Source organism: Coffea eugenioides, chromosome 4, assembly GCF_003713205.1.
Source record: "Coffea eugenioides isolate CCC68of chromosome 4, Ceug_1.0, whole genome shotgun sequence".
Taxonomy (NCBI): Eukaryota; Viridiplantae; Streptophyta; class Magnoliopsida; order Gentianales; family Rubiaceae; genus Coffea; species Coffea eugenioides.
The window spans coordinates 149,740-167,116 of record NC_040038.1 but is presented as its reverse complement, the minus strand read 5'-3'; the positions used below and the strand labels follow the sequence as shown (position 1 = coordinate 167,116).

General features: G+C 36.2%; 1 protein-coding gene and 1 long non-coding RNA gene across 2 annotated transcripts in view; one reads left to right on the top strand and one right to left on the bottom strand.

Annotated features, from left to right (window-relative positions):
• Nucleotides 1-3,875: 3,875 nt before the first annotated feature.
• On the top strand, nt 3,876-5,859 carry LOC113767508. The gene is made up of 3 exons (XR_003468021.1): nt 3,876-4,978; nt 5,068-5,163; nt 5,361-5,859. It is a non-coding gene; the product is annotated as an uncharacterized LOC113767508 (long non-coding RNA).
• Nucleotides 5,860-10,750: 4,891 nt separating this feature from the next.
• The window catches only part of LOC113767818 (pyrophosphate-energized membrane proton pump 3-like), a 14,715-nt gene continuing 8,088 nt past the window's right edge, over nt 10,751-17,377 (bottom strand). The window contains exons 2-14 of the mRNA XM_027312021.1: nt 16,953-17,204; nt 16,096-16,247; nt 15,862-16,009; nt 15,653-15,785; nt 15,359-15,531; nt 14,801-14,921; nt 13,136-13,323; nt 12,499-12,936; nt 12,249-12,413; nt 11,949-12,104; nt 11,761-11,872; nt 11,224-11,443; nt 10,751-11,048 (exon numbers count right to left, since the gene is read on the bottom strand). Coding sequence (XP_027167822.1) covers nt 10,949-11,048; nt 11,224-11,443; nt 11,761-11,872; nt 11,949-12,104; nt 12,249-12,413; nt 12,499-12,936; nt 13,136-13,323; nt 14,801-14,921; nt 15,359-15,531; nt 15,653-15,785; nt 15,862-16,009; nt 16,096-16,247; nt 16,953-17,204 — 2,358 coding nt within the window. The 3' untranslated portion in view covers nt 10,751-10,948. The remainder of the gene's footprint in view (nt 11,049-11,223; nt 11,444-11,760; nt 11,873-11,948; nt 12,105-12,248; nt 12,414-12,498; nt 12,937-13,135; nt 13,324-14,800; nt 14,922-15,358; nt 15,532-15,652; nt 15,786-15,861; nt 16,010-16,095; nt 16,248-16,952; nt 17,205-17,377) is intronic.

Below are 17,377 nucleotides of genomic sequence, written 5' to 3'. Positions count from 1 at the left end.
TCTCCTCTTCCTTTTCTTCTCTATTTTCTCACCTCTTCTCCTCAGACTCTCTCTGTTCCTGTCCTCTCTCTCTCTCTCTCTCTCGTATTTATTCTTGATTCCACGACCTCTAAAAGTTTCAATAAAACCTCCAGACGAGTGAAGATCCGCACAAGTCTAGATTAGTAGTTCATTTTGGAATCTCATTACTTGATTCGATGTTACCCCTGATTTTGTTTCTCTTAACTTTTGCCGGTGATTTCGCTTGTGAAGGCCACCAAATTTCTCATTTTCTCTAAAATCTGGCCTCAAACAACCCTTTCCATTCCAAACATGGGCGGGTCAACAGAACTCTGCCGCCTCTTTTAAAACAGAACTCTGCTAGGGTTCACTTTTTTTCTTTTCTCCTTAGAACTCTGCCGCCTCAGAACTCCTCCTCTCTAGAACGTTTGATCTCTTCTTCTTTATTCTCTTTTATTTTTTCCTCTCTCCTGCATTTGTCTTCCTTTCTTTTCTATCTTGCCCTCATCTCTTCTTTCTTTCCTCCTATTGCAGGTGGGTCTCAGAATTTTCTTCAGTTTCTATAGTGGTCTGCTCCGGCAAGCAATTAACCCGAAGCAACAATAATCTCTGAGCGCAACCACTCTTCATTCGAGAGAGAGAGAGACAGGTATAGGACGAGCACCTTAGTTTGGTGGAGGAAACGTGTAGAAATGGAATGAGGAGGCGAAGGGGAAGAGTTCGGCATGTTACAAACAAGAGATAGAGATCAACATCAAAAGCTTTCCAGGATACTTATTGACCATTGACAGGAACGTATATACAAACTGTGGATTCGAAAGAACCAACACCAACCATGCCAGATTTGATCTTCAGCAGCAAGGTGTTCAGACTAGAAAGCAACTACCCAACCCTTCACTTCCAATCAAGCATGTCTAGCAGCTCGAGGACCTCTTCCTCTGAGTTGGCAGCATCGCAGAAATCCAACTCAATGCCAAAAACATCGATGATCCCTTCATTATTGCCATTATCAATATGCTCGAATCTCATAAACAAAAGGGTAGCTAGGTGAAACATCAAGGTAGTCACTCAATTTCTGTATCTGTGCTTGTAGTGCGCAAGGATTCCAACAAAGTTGCATGCATAATTGACAAATCTGTGTTTGACTATATAGATTGGACAGCTATTATATTTCTGTTCAAACATGGAGTTTCAAATACTATGCATTTTTAGAGCTGCACACCCACCACAGGCTAGCCAACATCGGTACCTCCTTAAATTTGTCTATTTACTTTCTTTTCTATTTTTTCTAATTTTTAACCAATCTGTCCTTTTTCTTTTGCCCTCTTTGAGATGATCTGAATGAAAAGCTTCAAACCCTACAGGGATCAGAGTACCATACTCCCTCGTATCCGTTTTTCCCCTGAATTTTCTTGAAAAGGAAAGAAAATAAAAAGCCATTCTTTTTTCCCTTTTATTTCCTAAGGTTTTTTTCCCTTAATTTGAACTAGGATCTACTTATTTTTATAAATTTGTATGGAACATCTGATCATCTTCATTTATTTCCCTTTATTTATTATTGGTATTGTTATAAATTGAGTGCTTAAACTTTACTATTGTAGGTTTGACTGTAACAATCCTAATAGCTATATTAGCAGAAACAGTAATCCCAGAAAGAAAGATAGATTATTTCAAGTAATGCCACCATCGAACAACAGTTACTTTTTTGCCCTTTTTTCCCAAAGCATTGGTTTTACGTGATCAATTTATTTTTTATTTATAAAGTTTAAATTGCCAAATTATATTGAGGATATTTTTTGTAATTATGAATTTGTCTATAATACTGGAAGCTGGTAATGTGTTATTTCACTTTTTTTTTTGTTAGAAAAATATGAAAGTGATCTATTTGGAAAAGTCGGTATAGATTCTAATGAGGCCTTTGTGAAACTATGGTGGAACCCGTTTCCTTTTTTGTAAATTCTTAACTCTTAAGGTAAGTGTTAGGGTAATTGGTATAAAAGATATGATTTGAAAGCTATATATTTGTTAATGAATATTGATAAGATGAAACTTTTGAAGCAAGTTTAAGGGATAATCCTGAATCCTGTGAAATACTTTTCTGTCTTCTTGTAATCGTGTGTAATTTTTTAATTAAGAAACTAATGTATTTGCAGGTTGAATGCTTAACTGGGTTTGAAGGTTTTTCTAAGAGTCTTTGTTGTAACTATTTGGGTTGATTTTCTGAGTTCTAATGTTTGGATTTTTGGTTGGTGGCAGTGATACTTGGGAGTGCATTTCATGAGAAAGAATCACCTAGATTTAGGTTTGTCTCTTTCTGTATTTCTTCTCTGTTTGAACAATCTATTCCAATTCTTCCTTATCCAGCTAGCTTCTTGTTTTATTTTTAATACCTGTGTTGCCTTTCTTTCTGTTGTAGATATGAAGTGATTGTAGAGTTGTAAATCACCTTTTTGCCCTACAAACACTTATTCGATGGCTCCAAGCAGATTCAAGCACCACACTTAAGTTCAGACAGCCTAGAGGCAATATTAGTTTCTCCACAAATGGCTTTGCTATCATGTACCTTTATATTCTTATTTACAGCATAAAAAATCCTAAACTTTAAAATGAATATGGTTATGCATGCATGTAGTCTTCTATTCCATGCTTCTACTTTATCTAAAATACCTTGAACATTATTTTACCTTCCTTCTGTTTATTTTTGTTATAGATCTTCCTCTGCTAGCATGCTTATTTTCTTTATTTCACCAGTTTGGAGATGAAAAAATTTGGGAGAGATGCTCTTACTTCTGTGTGGTTTGTTTGCTTCTTTTTCCTGAGATTTTAGTAGCTTGGCTTTTCTAAAATACATTTGAAATTAATGTAGTGACTGTAAGTCTTATAGGGGAGATCTTTCTTTGTTTCTCTTCCTGCAATAACTATTCAAATGTTTTAAGCATTGTTCTCCTTTGGCTGATATTTTTCCTTTTGTTTGTTTGAACCTATGGTTTTTTATAAATTGTGAAGCATAATTTCTAATATGTTTGGTTCTGTTTCTCTATATTTTGAAGTTGTGGTTGGTTTGTCGATGGGAAGTTGCGCATACCAAGGGCGAGGGCAACACCATTGTTGGCTTTGAACAAGTGCTGATGGAGCTTGCTCACATTCATGAGAAGATTAATCGCTTTACTTAGGTGGTAGCTTTGCTCTATCTTATGTTGTCATGAAAATCGCAATTAAGAACTTAAAAAGTGTTTGAGGTTGTTCGCTGCAACATATTGGTCTTGTCATTTTTCTCTTTTTAACCGGTACAGTTGATATCAGAATTGAATGATGTATTCTAGCTTGTGGGACTGACGAATCTACAGAGGATGAAAGTTTTGCAAATTGGCTCTGTTATCTTACATTTTGGAGTTTAATCTAGAGTTGAACAATGTTACATTAGGATTTTAGACAGTAGAATCTATATTCATTATGAGGCTTGATGTTTGATTTGATTTATGGATGTGGCTATGCTAATTATGTCCCATTTGCTAAGGTATTAAACATCTATTGTTAATTTCAAAAGTTTTTTCATGTACTGATTCAGAACAATTGTTCTTGATGTTTCTTGTTATTGAAAAGATACAAAACTTTTGTGAATTTAGATATTGTACTTTTACTTCTGCACGAGTTCAATTTTTTGCATATCTTTTAACTAGAAAGTAAAGAAAATTTAACCTGTATACTGCAGTCATGTGGCATAAATAGGCACCCTTAGTATCATTTTTGTTTAGTTTTTGAGCATTAGGATGCTGGTCTCATCATTCTATGTGGCAGGTTGGGGACAGTGGATCTGCATTTTAGGGGTTTGGTTATAGAGATATGAGGTTCTACGTACTGATAATGTTGAGTTTTGAAAAATGCAGATAAAAGTATTTTTAGGCAGTATTGGTAAATGCATCAAGTCAGAAATGCAGGACCATTGAGAACATCATCTTTTAATTGACCATGGCACCACCAAGATCAAGTTGATAGAGTTGACAACTTATTGCCTTTGCTTAAGTTTCACTTTTGACTCTAAATTCCAGTAAATTAAGGTCATGAATTTTGTATCTAGGAGGTATAATGGGTTAGTGGCATTCTTCACTATCGGTGCTTTGAGCATTTGCTTGCAATTAGTGATAAAGTGCTCCGGATAATGGTATTGAAAGATTGGAAGACAGCATTATTGTTGCATATTTGTCTTCTTATTGATTATTATTGAATTTATGCTAAGTTTTGTGCTAATTTTTGACCATGTACAAGAGATTTCGGTCCCTTGCTTGCTCACTGATAAGAGAGCTTTTGATATGGCTAGCCATCCAAACTATGGAGTCTCCGATTGTGGTTGCTTTGGAAAATTTAGAGACTTTGGTTGGGGTTGCTTTGCAGCTATGCAGACATGCCAGTGTCATGGTTTTTTCAATTGGAAAAGAAAATATAGATGTTTTAGAAAAGAATAGCACAAACAAGTATAATATTTGGATGATGGCCGAGATAAATATATTTTCAAATGGCAAATCCTTTTGTTTGATCCTGATTTAAGAAAACTATATGCTCGTGACAAAAGTTGCTTCAGGGATTAGGTTTTTATTCTCAAAACATACTATTTCATTATACTTTTGGTTTATAATGTTTGTATCAAATTCACAATGCTTTGCTACAGTGACTTGCATGAAGAACAAATATGTATATACTATAGATAAAGATGTACAGACATAGAAACATTGACGAGTGCTTTTATAATTTATGTTTAATTGGGCATGTACTGTTTGGTTGCTAGCGCGCATCTTGTGTATAAATTTCTTCCTGTATATATATTTCAACAAGTTATAATTTTGCATATCCTTGCATTCAACCTGAACAATTTAGCCTTCAGGTCATTTCAGGGCTCCTGCTGGTGCCATTGACTCTTGTGCTGACCATCGTTGTGTTTTGGCATGTTTATCTTATTCTGCAAAACAAGACCACAATAGAGGTTTGCATTGGTAGTGATAGTAATTTTTTTTCATCTATCTGGCATCTGATCAAGTCTGATAACCACTTCCTACCTTTTTTACCATACAGTACCATGAAGGTGTGAGAGCTATGTGGCTTGCTGAAAAAGGAGGTTATCTGTATTCACATCCATATGATCTTGGTGCTTATGAGAATATGATATCAGTAAGTTGTTTCTCTCTTCTCTTGTTCTTAGTGGCAAATAAGAGAGTCTAGAGTAGGCACTTCATTTGGCTGATCAAATTAGGCTCTTTGTGCATAGAAGTTTACTAACTAATACTGTAGATATCATGGTACAACATGCTCTCCGAGATATGGTCTTAGCTTTCTAGGCATTTATACGTGATTTACTTGACTTGCAGGTTTTAGGACCACATATCTTTTGCTGGGTATGTCCCACCTCAGAGCAGATTGGTTCTGGCCTTCGTTTTCGCGCGGGAGTTGATAAGTTAGCAGGGATATCATTTTAGACATGTAGAGCTTGGAGTTTCAATGATTTTGTACTGCTGGTAGTATTGGAGGCAAGGCAACATGTCCTATATCATTCATTGATGATAATCAAATTCTGGTGTCCGCGTGCTTTCTTTTTGGAAATACAACCATTAAAAAAGAGTTTGTCTTGTGTAGCTCCTCCTTACATCCATGTTGTTGCAGAAGTAGTTCAAAGTTGACTGGGCTTCTGAAGCAGTCAGATGTAAAATAGGACCCTCCTTCTTATGACTTTTTTTTTTCCAAAAGTACAGTCCTCATGCAATCATGTACAAATGACAGAGTTCTAGGCTAACTCACAGCAACTTCAAGTAGAAGAGATAGGCCAAAAATTGTAACTTAAAGATGTTGTAATATTGTGATTCTCAGGAAGTGTATGAACCATAATTGATTTAATTGATGATTTGATTGAATTTGTTGCAAAATTTATGTCCCGACTCTGAAATTGGAGAGTTTTATATTGGGCTTCCATTTTCCTTTGTTTGCTGAGCATCTGAAATGTGATTGATGAATGCATTATTACTAGGAGGCATAAACCGCGCGATGCGCATTGGAATGAATAAAAAACATGCCCAATTAAACATAGATTCATGAAATAAGAATGTTTGGTGGATAGTAACCTTTATAGTTTATCAAGAATAAATATTCTTTAGGAGACTTGAGATCCTTGGTCTCATATTTGTCTTCAGCTAGCATTTTACCTAGAAGAGATGATCGTTGGCAAGTATTCTTCTCAGGAGTTGTCATGGCCGCAACAACAGAATAGTTTATCAAAAGGACCTTATCAAAAAGAGCAGCCTTTATGGGTGAAGCCAATGCATTTAACTACTTCCCAGTCCTACAATCTCCCAATTTAAGATAGTTTCTTGGCACTCCGCCAGCTTTTCTAAAGCTGCTACAATCTCCCAGTCCTGCAAATACAAAGCAACAAAGGAAATTCATAAATCACGATATTTTCCAGTTTATTAGTAGGAGAGAAACGACTGTGCGTAAAGAAATATGCCACCATCAATGAATTATGGAAAGATCTGAAAACAATTCAACAATCTTAGAACTCTTTGCGTCAGCGAGATATTCTTTTATATTTCACAATTTTAGAACTCTTTTATTGTTATCCAATTCAACTAAAGAGCAATTCAAAAACTGTACCCATATCATTTTAATTTCATTGTTCAACTCGGTTAACTCATAGTCAACTAATATGAGAATTCAATCACTTTTTTTTCAAGCTACCATAATCACAATTGGATCAATATTGCTTTATATAATGAAAATGCCTTCAAATTTAGCTTAGTATTTCCCTTTTTGTCCTGTGAAGCATAATATATACTTGTGGTCACACTCTATGTTTCTACACTTCATGAAAAATAGTAAACTTGATTTTCATGTTAAACAAGAAATGGAGTGAGATAAAAGAAGAATTTCCCAAGCTCCTACAAAAGTAGTTCTATATCTCGACAGTACTTTTTCTCTCTTATGACGTACGAGTACGATATATTCAAATCATCACATCCTACGCTTCTGCACTTCATGAAAAATATTGAACTTTATTCTCATGCTAAACGAGTAATAAATATTAACTAAAAAAGTATTAACTTTAAATCTTAGCAGTACCTTTCTATAAATCTAAATAAATATTCGTACTATTTTTGTGAAATGATTTTGCCGTCTACTTATTCATGTATATTTATGCTTAGCTGTGTACACAAATTATTAACCAACAAACATTTTTGTTCCATGAATCCACATGCTTAAAGGGGCATATTTTATATTTATCCCAACGCGCAACGCGCGTTTTATGCCTCCTAGTTTAAAGAATGTATATAAACTAGGAAAAGGGTGCAAAGCATGGTCGTCCTCCACGTCTTCCTCACGTGCGGGTTGTGAGAGTTGCGCATGACCTGGAATCTTTTTTTTTTTTTTTTTTGTATTTATACTTGTTCTTTCTTTTGTCCTATTCTTTCTATTGTTGTATGGATTCAGCGTCATGCGTCTCTTGTCCTTGGAACCAAAAAAGGCGTCAAACGTTCTCTGTCCTTGGAACCCAGCAGCAATTATTACATCTTTACTAAGAGCCTCATGGAAAGGCAGAATGCTTTCTATCGAGCTGTTAAAAGCAGGGAAGTGATGATTTGCTTCCTATTAAAAGCAGATAATAGAGCTTGAATGAATTACCAAAACTTGCCGCCCCTGTACAGCTTTTTGGTATTTTTGTCTTGGTTTATATTGTAGTGTGATAAATAGGAAATTGCTTGACAACTTTTGCCCAAATTATAGAATATGTCAACAACCCATGCACGAAATTGCTTGATAACTTTTGCCCAAGCTATAGAATATGTCAATAGCCCATGTAATTTTACTAATAATATTATATCATATTACTGCAGTTCTGTGATTTATTAATTACAATCGTATATTATATTAAATTACTGCAGGAAATTGTATTTAAGTGGAATAATAGCACTTGACAATAATGTACATGTTTTGGCTATTTTTGTCTTACCTTTACTTTATAGTGTGATAGATAAGAAATTGGTAAATAATTTTTGTTTAGTGCATGAGACATGGCAATGATCCATGTAATTATGCTAATTGTGTTATGTTAAATACCGCTATTCTGCGATTTATTGGTTAAATAAGAATGTCTTATAGGAACATGATTTTTAGTGAATTACTAACACTGGCCGACAGTATACATCTCTTCATGTGCATGGACAGTCATATATTCACTGGCTACACTAGCTTCTGACGCTTTAATGGTTCCTCGAATTTGTAACGCATAGGTAGGCACTGCACGCTTGTGAGGCTTCTCTTCGTAGCTTTTCAAGAAGTTTCTCCACCCGGCTTTTCATGAACGGAAATGGAAAGTAGCTTTCCATTCAGCTCCCATGCAGCTCATTCTGTACCAGTTGCTCAGCCTCCCCTGGTTTTCTTTTTTCTGGCTCTTGGCATCAGCATTGGTATACTCCTTGTTGCCATGAGATGGAAGAGGTGTTCCTCCTGTTTCTACTTTAGACTTCTTTTAATCAAATTATATTTCTTGTTTCTTGGCTATCTATCCAGGTTCTTTTAGACTAGATGTTTGCTCCTTTTTCCTTGGTTTCGCACTGTTGCTGCACTAGATGTGTTGCTTCCCTTTCTTACATGCAGATTGTATGTGCATCTCCTGGAGTTGTAGCCACTTTCTACTCTTCGAACTATGTGACTTTTATTGTTTAACCTCCTTTCTCATTCATTCTTTTTGGTAAATTTGTTTAGCCTCTTCTGTTTTTATTTTGCAAGTTTTTCTACTTTTTCTGCTATCATTTGTTATTCCTTTCTTGTTGGTCTTGTTTCTGTTAGTTTGCTTGGATAGTTTGTCTACTATAGATGTTATGTGGTATGAAAGTAGTCATATATATCACCTTCATGTCTTGCCGCTGTTCTGGCGTTTTTTGGCTGATAGCTAACTTGTGTTTGGGAGTGTGTGAATTATTTACTTCATTGGTGCCAGCTTAATGGATAGAAATACCAAGCATCGCAAGCGTTATGCAAAAATACCACAGGAAAAGAAGGATAATCTCTGGGACGTCTTTGCTGCTGAGCATCAACTGGAACTGGATGAAATTTTAGCTTTCCTTCCTGAATCAGCTTACACCTACAATGTTCTAATTTTTTATGAGTATGGTGTCGAAAAGCAGTTCTCGTGGTATCATAGTTTCCATGTGTACTCCATCATGAAAAATGAGTGAATTTAGATCTATCAAAATAAGAAATTTCCCTGCGCCATGTTTCTTTTTTCAGCGTTTAGTATAAGGACTATTTTTGCTCATGTATTATTCCATCCTCCATAACTCCTTTTTGTTTACTAGCTTAAACTTAACAAATGAAAAACCCTCCTACCGAAACATTTCGTTTTTCTAGCCTCTATGCCTCTGCACTCACTGCTAAAAAACAACCAGAGTGCATATCACAGGCTATAGGATAAGAAAACGAAAATGTATTGGATTATGTCATTTTTCCTTACCACGGTGATTTGGAACTTGCATTGTAATGTTTTTATTAATTATTGGCTCTCTCTCACATGCACACACAAAACTGGAAAATTAAAGGGTACTGTGAAAGCTTTGGTGTCCTTTTGATAATTTACTTCTTGCCTAGGTTGCTATTTAGTTGTGTTTCTTGCATTTATGATTCTTTGCCTTGTTCTTTTTCCTTCTGTTGCAATTGGGTATAGGATGTCAGGATGCTTATACTGCATTCTTTGGGTCAATATGTAGCAGCTTTTGCAATTAAGTGGATGATGCTTTAGAGTTTCTTCTCCCTGTAGACTCACTATGGTGTCTTTGTTTTTGGGGAAGAAGAAAAATTTGTATCAATCCAACTGAAACTGAATGCATTACATTGGAATAGCATTAACTTCTCATGTGGACATTTTAAAGTATAGCATATTCATTTTCTTTGCATACTTAGTGTACACCAGGAAAGCAAGGAATTTTAAATGTTCTGACTATCTCTTTAAATATAAAATAACCTATAGAATTAAAAAAAATTCCAACCAAGCTTAATAAGTTCTCTGTACAACAAATCTCTTCTAAAATAAATATTTACTGTACTTTCAACCTGGGCATGCCTATAACTTACCACCGTGCGCGAGCACGGTGAACATCTCCTAGTCCAAATAACCCACCCATGAGGGGCTAAAAGTTTGTCCAAACAAGCGCGTCTAACATTAACGGCGGCGTTGAGGCTTCTTAGTTAGCAGGACAACGTCAATTGTACACAAACCTATTGTACACATCCTAGATGCAACGCATCTAAAATTAAGTTCCGAGTTCTTTTTCAACAAAAAAAAAAAAAAAAATTAAGTTCCAAGTTGCAAAGTGAAATAGGCAATGGCCGCTTTCAGACCAACAAACACATAAAGGTTATGTTTGGATTGCATTTTTCGTCATTTTTCATGAAAAAATTATTGTAGCGATTTGATATATGTGAAGGAAAAAGGTGATAGGGAAATGTGATCACGGAAAACGACAATATTTTCCGACGAAGAAAACAAACAATCCAAGCATGGCCTAAGTTTTTGACACCAGTTCTGAAGCCATAATTGTCTAAATAAACTGATTTGCATCGCTTTACTAGATAAAATCCCAAGCCACGCTTAGGTACCATTCTTTGAACGAATGCTTCCAATTATCCCCCTTATCATTTTGCCCAAAAATAGGACCATCAAAACTAAATCCTAATATTCAACCAAAAAGAAACCATAGCTGGTCAAGAAGAGTATACGAACTACAATTTAAGTATAAACTAAAATTTGCTTAATAAATTTTTATTCAAACTCAGGCAAAATAATAATAATAATATGTATATGTATATGTGTGTGCGCGCGTATAGTTGTAACCTACGGCATTAGATTGACAAGCAGTCTGCGATGGCCCTAGAAAGGGCTGTATACTTTGAGATGGTTTGAATATCACTTTCAAAGAAACACTGGAGCCATTACAAGAGTAATCGTTGCAAGCATTTTGATGAGCACATGCAAAGAAGGTCCTGCCGTATCTTTAAATGGGTCTCCCACACTGCAAGTCAGATTCAGAACGAAGTCCATGAGTTGTATATAAATAAGTGAGAAGTGAACTGCTCGAGTTTTCCATCAACACAAATGGAACTGTGTGTCCACACGTGTGCACATATTACCATAAAAGGAGGAAATTGCATTACAAGTAAATCACTAACTAATGAAAATGCACTTACGTGTCACCAGTCACTGCAGCTTTGTGGCAGTCACTTCCTTTGCCTCCAAGAGCTCCGGTTTCAATGTACTTCTTTGCATTATCCCAGGCACCACCAGCAGTGTTCAAGAAAAGTGCCATTAGAATTCCAGAAACTGTAGCAAACATCAGCATGGCAGCCACAACTTTTGCGCCTAGAAGAGGATGTCCAGTATAGTATCCCACTATCCGAAACACCAAACCTGTATAGTGATAAAAGTCGATTTTCAAAGGCAACCAAAAGAAAAAAACAAATATTTGTATTCACCCAAAATCATAGGCAAAAACAAGGTTCTCCATAATGACATCACATTGCATTTCTAGGTGGATCTTTGTATCTATGACAGAAATTTACTAATTTGGATAGGTTTAGATAGTTGACTAGCTGTGAGGGTGGACAGATGCAAGCAAAAGAATCAAAACATGAGAATCAAGTAAAGATGAATTTGGAGCAAATAGATTAAACCTTTTCAGTTGTAGCTAAAGGAAAGACCAGTAATCAAGACAGTGAATAGCCTACCTACAACTATAGGCGATACAATAGCCAAAGCTCCAGGTTTTATCATCTCCCTCAAAGATGCAGATGCAACAATAGACACACACCGACCATAATCTGGTTTTTCCTTGTAATCCTGCCGCAAGTGAAATAATAAGCATTATAGACATCACCTACACACCAAAAGAACTTCATCGGTATATCGTACTTACCATGATACCTGGCCTCTCTATAAATTGTCTTCTAACTTCATTGACAACTTCTTGAGCAGTTCGACCAACAGCAGAACAGGCCCAAGCACTGAACAGGAAAATAAGCATGGAACCTAATAATCCACCAACAAATACTTCTGGGATGGCAATGTCAACCTGCACAATCAAGGGTGTGGAAGTTCAGATGTTAATCGCTGTGTCCAAAAAGTAAGACTTCAAAATATATGCAGAACCACTTTAAAAAGGAAGAAGAAGAAGAATATGAGGAAGAAGGAAAGTCATGGAGGTGACTGAATCCACCTGCTTAAAGGCTACATGAGCAAATGCAGCTACCTCATCCATGTAAGCACTAAAAAGAAGGAAAGATGCAAGAGCTGCAGATCCAATAGCAAAACCCTTGGTTGTAGCTTTAGTCGTGTTCCCAACTGCATCAAGAACATCAGTAATCTCGCGCACGCTTTCCGGCTGCAAAGGTAATGAATCATACACTCATTTGATGAAGACAAGGTTTTAGGAAATAACCAAGGTTCAACAACTCATCTGAACTAACCTGCTGACTCATCTCAACAATTCCACCTGCATTATCAGCAATAGGCCCAAACATATCCATGGTTAGAACATATGCTGCAGTGCTAAGCATTCCCATGGTTGCTACAGCTGTTCCAAACAAACCACCTGTTGAATTCCCAGCTTCATCCACCAGTCCTGAGGTGTGGCCCAGCCAGAAAGCAGAAATAACAGATACACTAATAACAAGCACTGGCAGAGCTGTCGATTCCAAACCCAAACTAATACCAGCGATTATGTTAGTTCCATGTCCTGTGGAGCTGGACAGAGCTAATGTTCGGACAGGCTCATGCTTGTAGTCAGTATAGTACTTAGTTATCCAGACAAACACATACGCCGTCAAAATTCCAACCAAACCACATAAAGCAAAGTTCAACCAGGCCAAAGGTGCTTGTTCAGTATACAACATCCAGCGAGTCGACTGCAAGGAAATGGAAAAGCCATCACCAGCTAGAGAATGTAACTCAACTACCTACCAAGCCACTCAAAGGATATAACCCAAGGGTCCCAAGCAATGACAGAAAAGAACAGTTCCTTCTCATTCTGGACAGCAAAAAGAAGCACCAAGAGGTCAGGAAGAGGAGAGAAATTATGTTTAAAGAAAGGGATCAAAATATTACCAGACCAAAAGTTATAACAGCTAAAACTATTGTAACAGAGTATCCTTTCTGAAGGATCAACATTGGATCCTCTACTACGCCAATTGCTCCAGCATCACGTTTACTCCGAATGGATAGTATTCCCACAGATGATACCACCAGGTCAAATGAGTGAACAACAAGAGGAAACAAAATGAATCCAGATGGGTCTGCATGTAAACAACTAGAATTCAAAGTCTGCAAATAGGCTTATTATGTTGTTGAGCAAAGCACTAAACATGTAGAAAGGGACTTATTTCCCACCAGTGCCTTAAAAAGATGAATAAAGAGAAGAATATCCTTGCCAAATCCAATGAAAGTAGAAACAGGAAAAGTTCAAAATAAACTCGTATGAGCAACTATAAGACCATGACATATGATCCAGTCAAGTAAAATCAACATTGGATGTCTTATAACCACATAAAATGTAATTAGACTTTTCATCAAATAGGTAGAGGCCTACTTGTCTGTTGCTTGGATCAGAAAGCTAGTCGGCTATATTACACTGATTGCTAAGGCAGGACAAACTGAAATATTGGACATAGTTATATCCCTGCTAATGACCAGAGCTGCTGAACTATGAAATTGGGCACCCAATTGTTATTATACACAAGGTTAAAATGGACTTGTACAAGAAAGTAATATAAAGCATTATTGGTCATAATTTCAACCGTTTTCAAAAAGCTCAACCATAAGCATAAGAATTACAACTTTCAGGAACTAAATTTGATAATAGAGTAAAATGATTCACAAGTGAATTCAATTTGAGAACAAAATGATTCACACTATTTCTGGAAGCTCCTTTTCAGGGACAGTACTTGTCATACTGATAAATCACTAGTATCAACCATTAATGTATGCCTTATTTCTAAACAACAAATGTTCACCTCACTTAAATTTGATAATAGAGTAAAATGATTCACAAGTGAATTCAATTTGAGAACAAAATGATTCACACTATTTCTGGAAGCTCCTTTTCAGGGACAGTACTTGTCATACTGATAAATCACTAGTATCAACCATTAATGTATGCCTTATTTCTAAACAACAAATGTTCACCTCACTTAGCCAAGGGAAAAGTATGACCAGGACAGAAAGTTGAAACTATAAACTCAAACAAAAGAAAATGGGAATCGTACCACCATTCAAGAAGCAAAGAAGTCCTGGCTACAGAAATTGAACCATAGTAAGTTCAAGGACAGATGTCTATAAATTACTTTTCCATGAAAAGCCAGTAGCATACTTTCAACACGCATAGAAGGATGTGCATCTTTGTCATGAAAACAAAGCAGTGACCAGTTCATAATAACATCGAAATGCCGAATGAGATCTCAAAACTGTAGCTCCACTTAAGGAGACACAAGTTGACATCAAATTCGCTTGCAATGCCAATAAAAAACTTAAGCATATTGCATGTTATAAACTTGAATATTAAAACTAAGGTGCAAAGAACAGAAAACATGAACCATACATATGAATCTGCTACAAAATGAAAGATAATTGACACAAAAAGATCTCTGAGCTTTGTCCCCGGTTGCACATAATTGAGTAGTAAATGTCAACAATGAAAATTAAATTATTCTTAAAAGTTAGACAGCTAAGACATTCATACACTGGCAAGAATAATCCAAGAAGTGATTTACATGCCTTCAATCTTGCACCGTTGAGCCATTGTTCCTCCAAGTATCATCGCACTGATTATCTCTGCAGCAATGCTTTCAAACAAATCTGCACCCCGGGCAGCACAATCGCCTACATTGTCTCCAACCTTAAATAAAATGACCAATGAATTAACCAAGAAAGTATCAATTAAATTGGTTGCAACAACCAAGTATATCACTATATAATGCTGCAAAGTACAATCTAATCATAGTATACTACATCCTTAAACAGAATGCAAAATTACAAACACTAAACTTCATATATCAATGTAAAATAAAATCTTGACAGCTACATAAATTTCTACAAGAAACAAAAGATATGAACCTATGCTTCATAGTTCCTTCAGGTTCATCAGTAACAAACTAAAGATGAACTCTCTGTTCAGTGCCCAAAAGTCTACAATAGCCAAAAGATAGAAACCATGTCCTAGAAGTGCCATATCAATTAAAATAAATTGCAATCAACTTTTTGCTGCATTAGAATTCAAACGTCCAAAGCTTAATCTGCATTCATAAATGGAACCAGAAATCCAGCAAGACTCACCAGATCAGCAATAACAGCAGGATTACGGGGATCATCTTCAGGAATTCCCTGCTCCACTTTTCCAACAAGGTCAGCACCAACATCAGCTGCCTTCGTGTATATTCCACCACCCAATTGAGCAAAAAGGGCAACAAATGAAGCCCCAAAACCATACCCAACCAAGAGAAGAGGTACTGCCAAAGGAAAAGAAAATGACAGTCTTATTACCAAGTCAAAACCCTCAATCTGAAAATTCAGAGAGGCTAAAAAACAAGGCCCTTAAACAAATTATAATCAACTAATTTGCAAACTCACAGTCAGTGACCTTCATTGACCCAGGTGAATCCACCTCCAACCAAACATAAAGTGTGGAATAAAGTACAGCAACGCCTATTACAGCCAAACCAACAACCACCATGGCAGAAAAACCACCGGCACGAACAGCAATCTGCATATTTAAGCCAATGAATATCAAATTCTAAATGCATTTTCAGCAGAATCTAAAATCTTCCAAACCAAAAAACCTGCAGTGCCTCCCTCGCAGACCGCCTTGCCGCACTTGAGACCCTCACATTAGCACGTACAGACACCCACATCCCAACATAACCAGCAATACCAGAACATAAAGCCCCAAGAAGAAAGGACACAACAGTGACATAGGCAGACATTGATCTGCATCAGCATGCAAATAATAAATTAACTTTGACAGCTACAAATTTTAAAGAGTAAACAAGATGACCAACTTTAGAATGTTTTACCTCCCTAAGCCAGAAGATTCTTGCTGAGGTGTTGTACTGCGGAACATATATATGCTAAGGATAATGACTGCTAACAAGAATGCCATCTTGGATATGGTTCCGTATTGAGTCCTAAAGAAGCCTTCAGCTCCGTCACGTATAGCATCTGATATCTAGTAAAGTAAACCAATACGTCAAGACCCGTAACTTAAGTATTCAAACGTGAAAAGCCAACAGTCAAATATTTCAATGACTTACAACTTTTCTTTCTAAATAGAAAGATAATAAACATATAAATAGTTGCAAGCGGATGGAAGGCTACCATTTCGTAAAACAAAAGGCTGACATAAGAAGGAATAGCTGAAGCTATTCTTTTACTATGTAATAATATGCATGAAAATATTTACCAAACCTTTAATACACACAATGGTTCAGTTACCAAATGGAAAGAATTTAAGTTATGCATCAATGGAGTTTTGGAATAACATAAATATATTTTTGCAATTTGACATTTTTGCTTAGAGCAAACATTAAGGTGAAAACCACCAATATGTATTTGGCAAAACAAAATTGAGACAGTGCTACCTGTACATGTACAAGGTAAAACTTCAAAATTGCAAGGATTAGAATGGAGATATAGTAACTGCAAATCATATTATTGATAGTAATGTAAGAGTAAAATTTTCCATTCAAAAGAACTCAAAATAGTTGTTAAATGGAACAGAAATAACATGAAAGATGCCCAATTTGGCATAGAATATTAATGGAACAACAGTCATATACGCATCTACAACCATTTTAGTAGTGCTTGACAGTATACATACACATAAGTCCGCATTATTCTAGATCATAAGTAGTTTGAAATGAAGATCAAGTACCTCGACCATCTCAGGAGGTCCCTCATCCTTTGCAAGTACCCACTTAGTGAGATACATTGATAACACAAAACTAATAATGCAAACTGAGAACACGAATACAATAATTGGCGAGGTACTAGCACCAATATAGAAGATTGCTCCGAGTCCAAGAAGTAGAAGCACAAATAGAATACGGACATTAATTCTCTTGATTACACGAAATATCTGCACACAGCAGCAAGGGGTCAATGGTGATAATACCAGGCAAAGAAACTAAAAACAGCAGAATAAATCAAAATATAAAGCAAAACAATTTGTGCAAATCTGTGTGAGAATAACCAATGCTGCATGCTCATGTTCTTTAATATGCACTCAATGAGTATACTTTGAGAAGTTAATCCAGGAGAAAATACTTGTTTTACACACATAATATCCAGACACTTCAA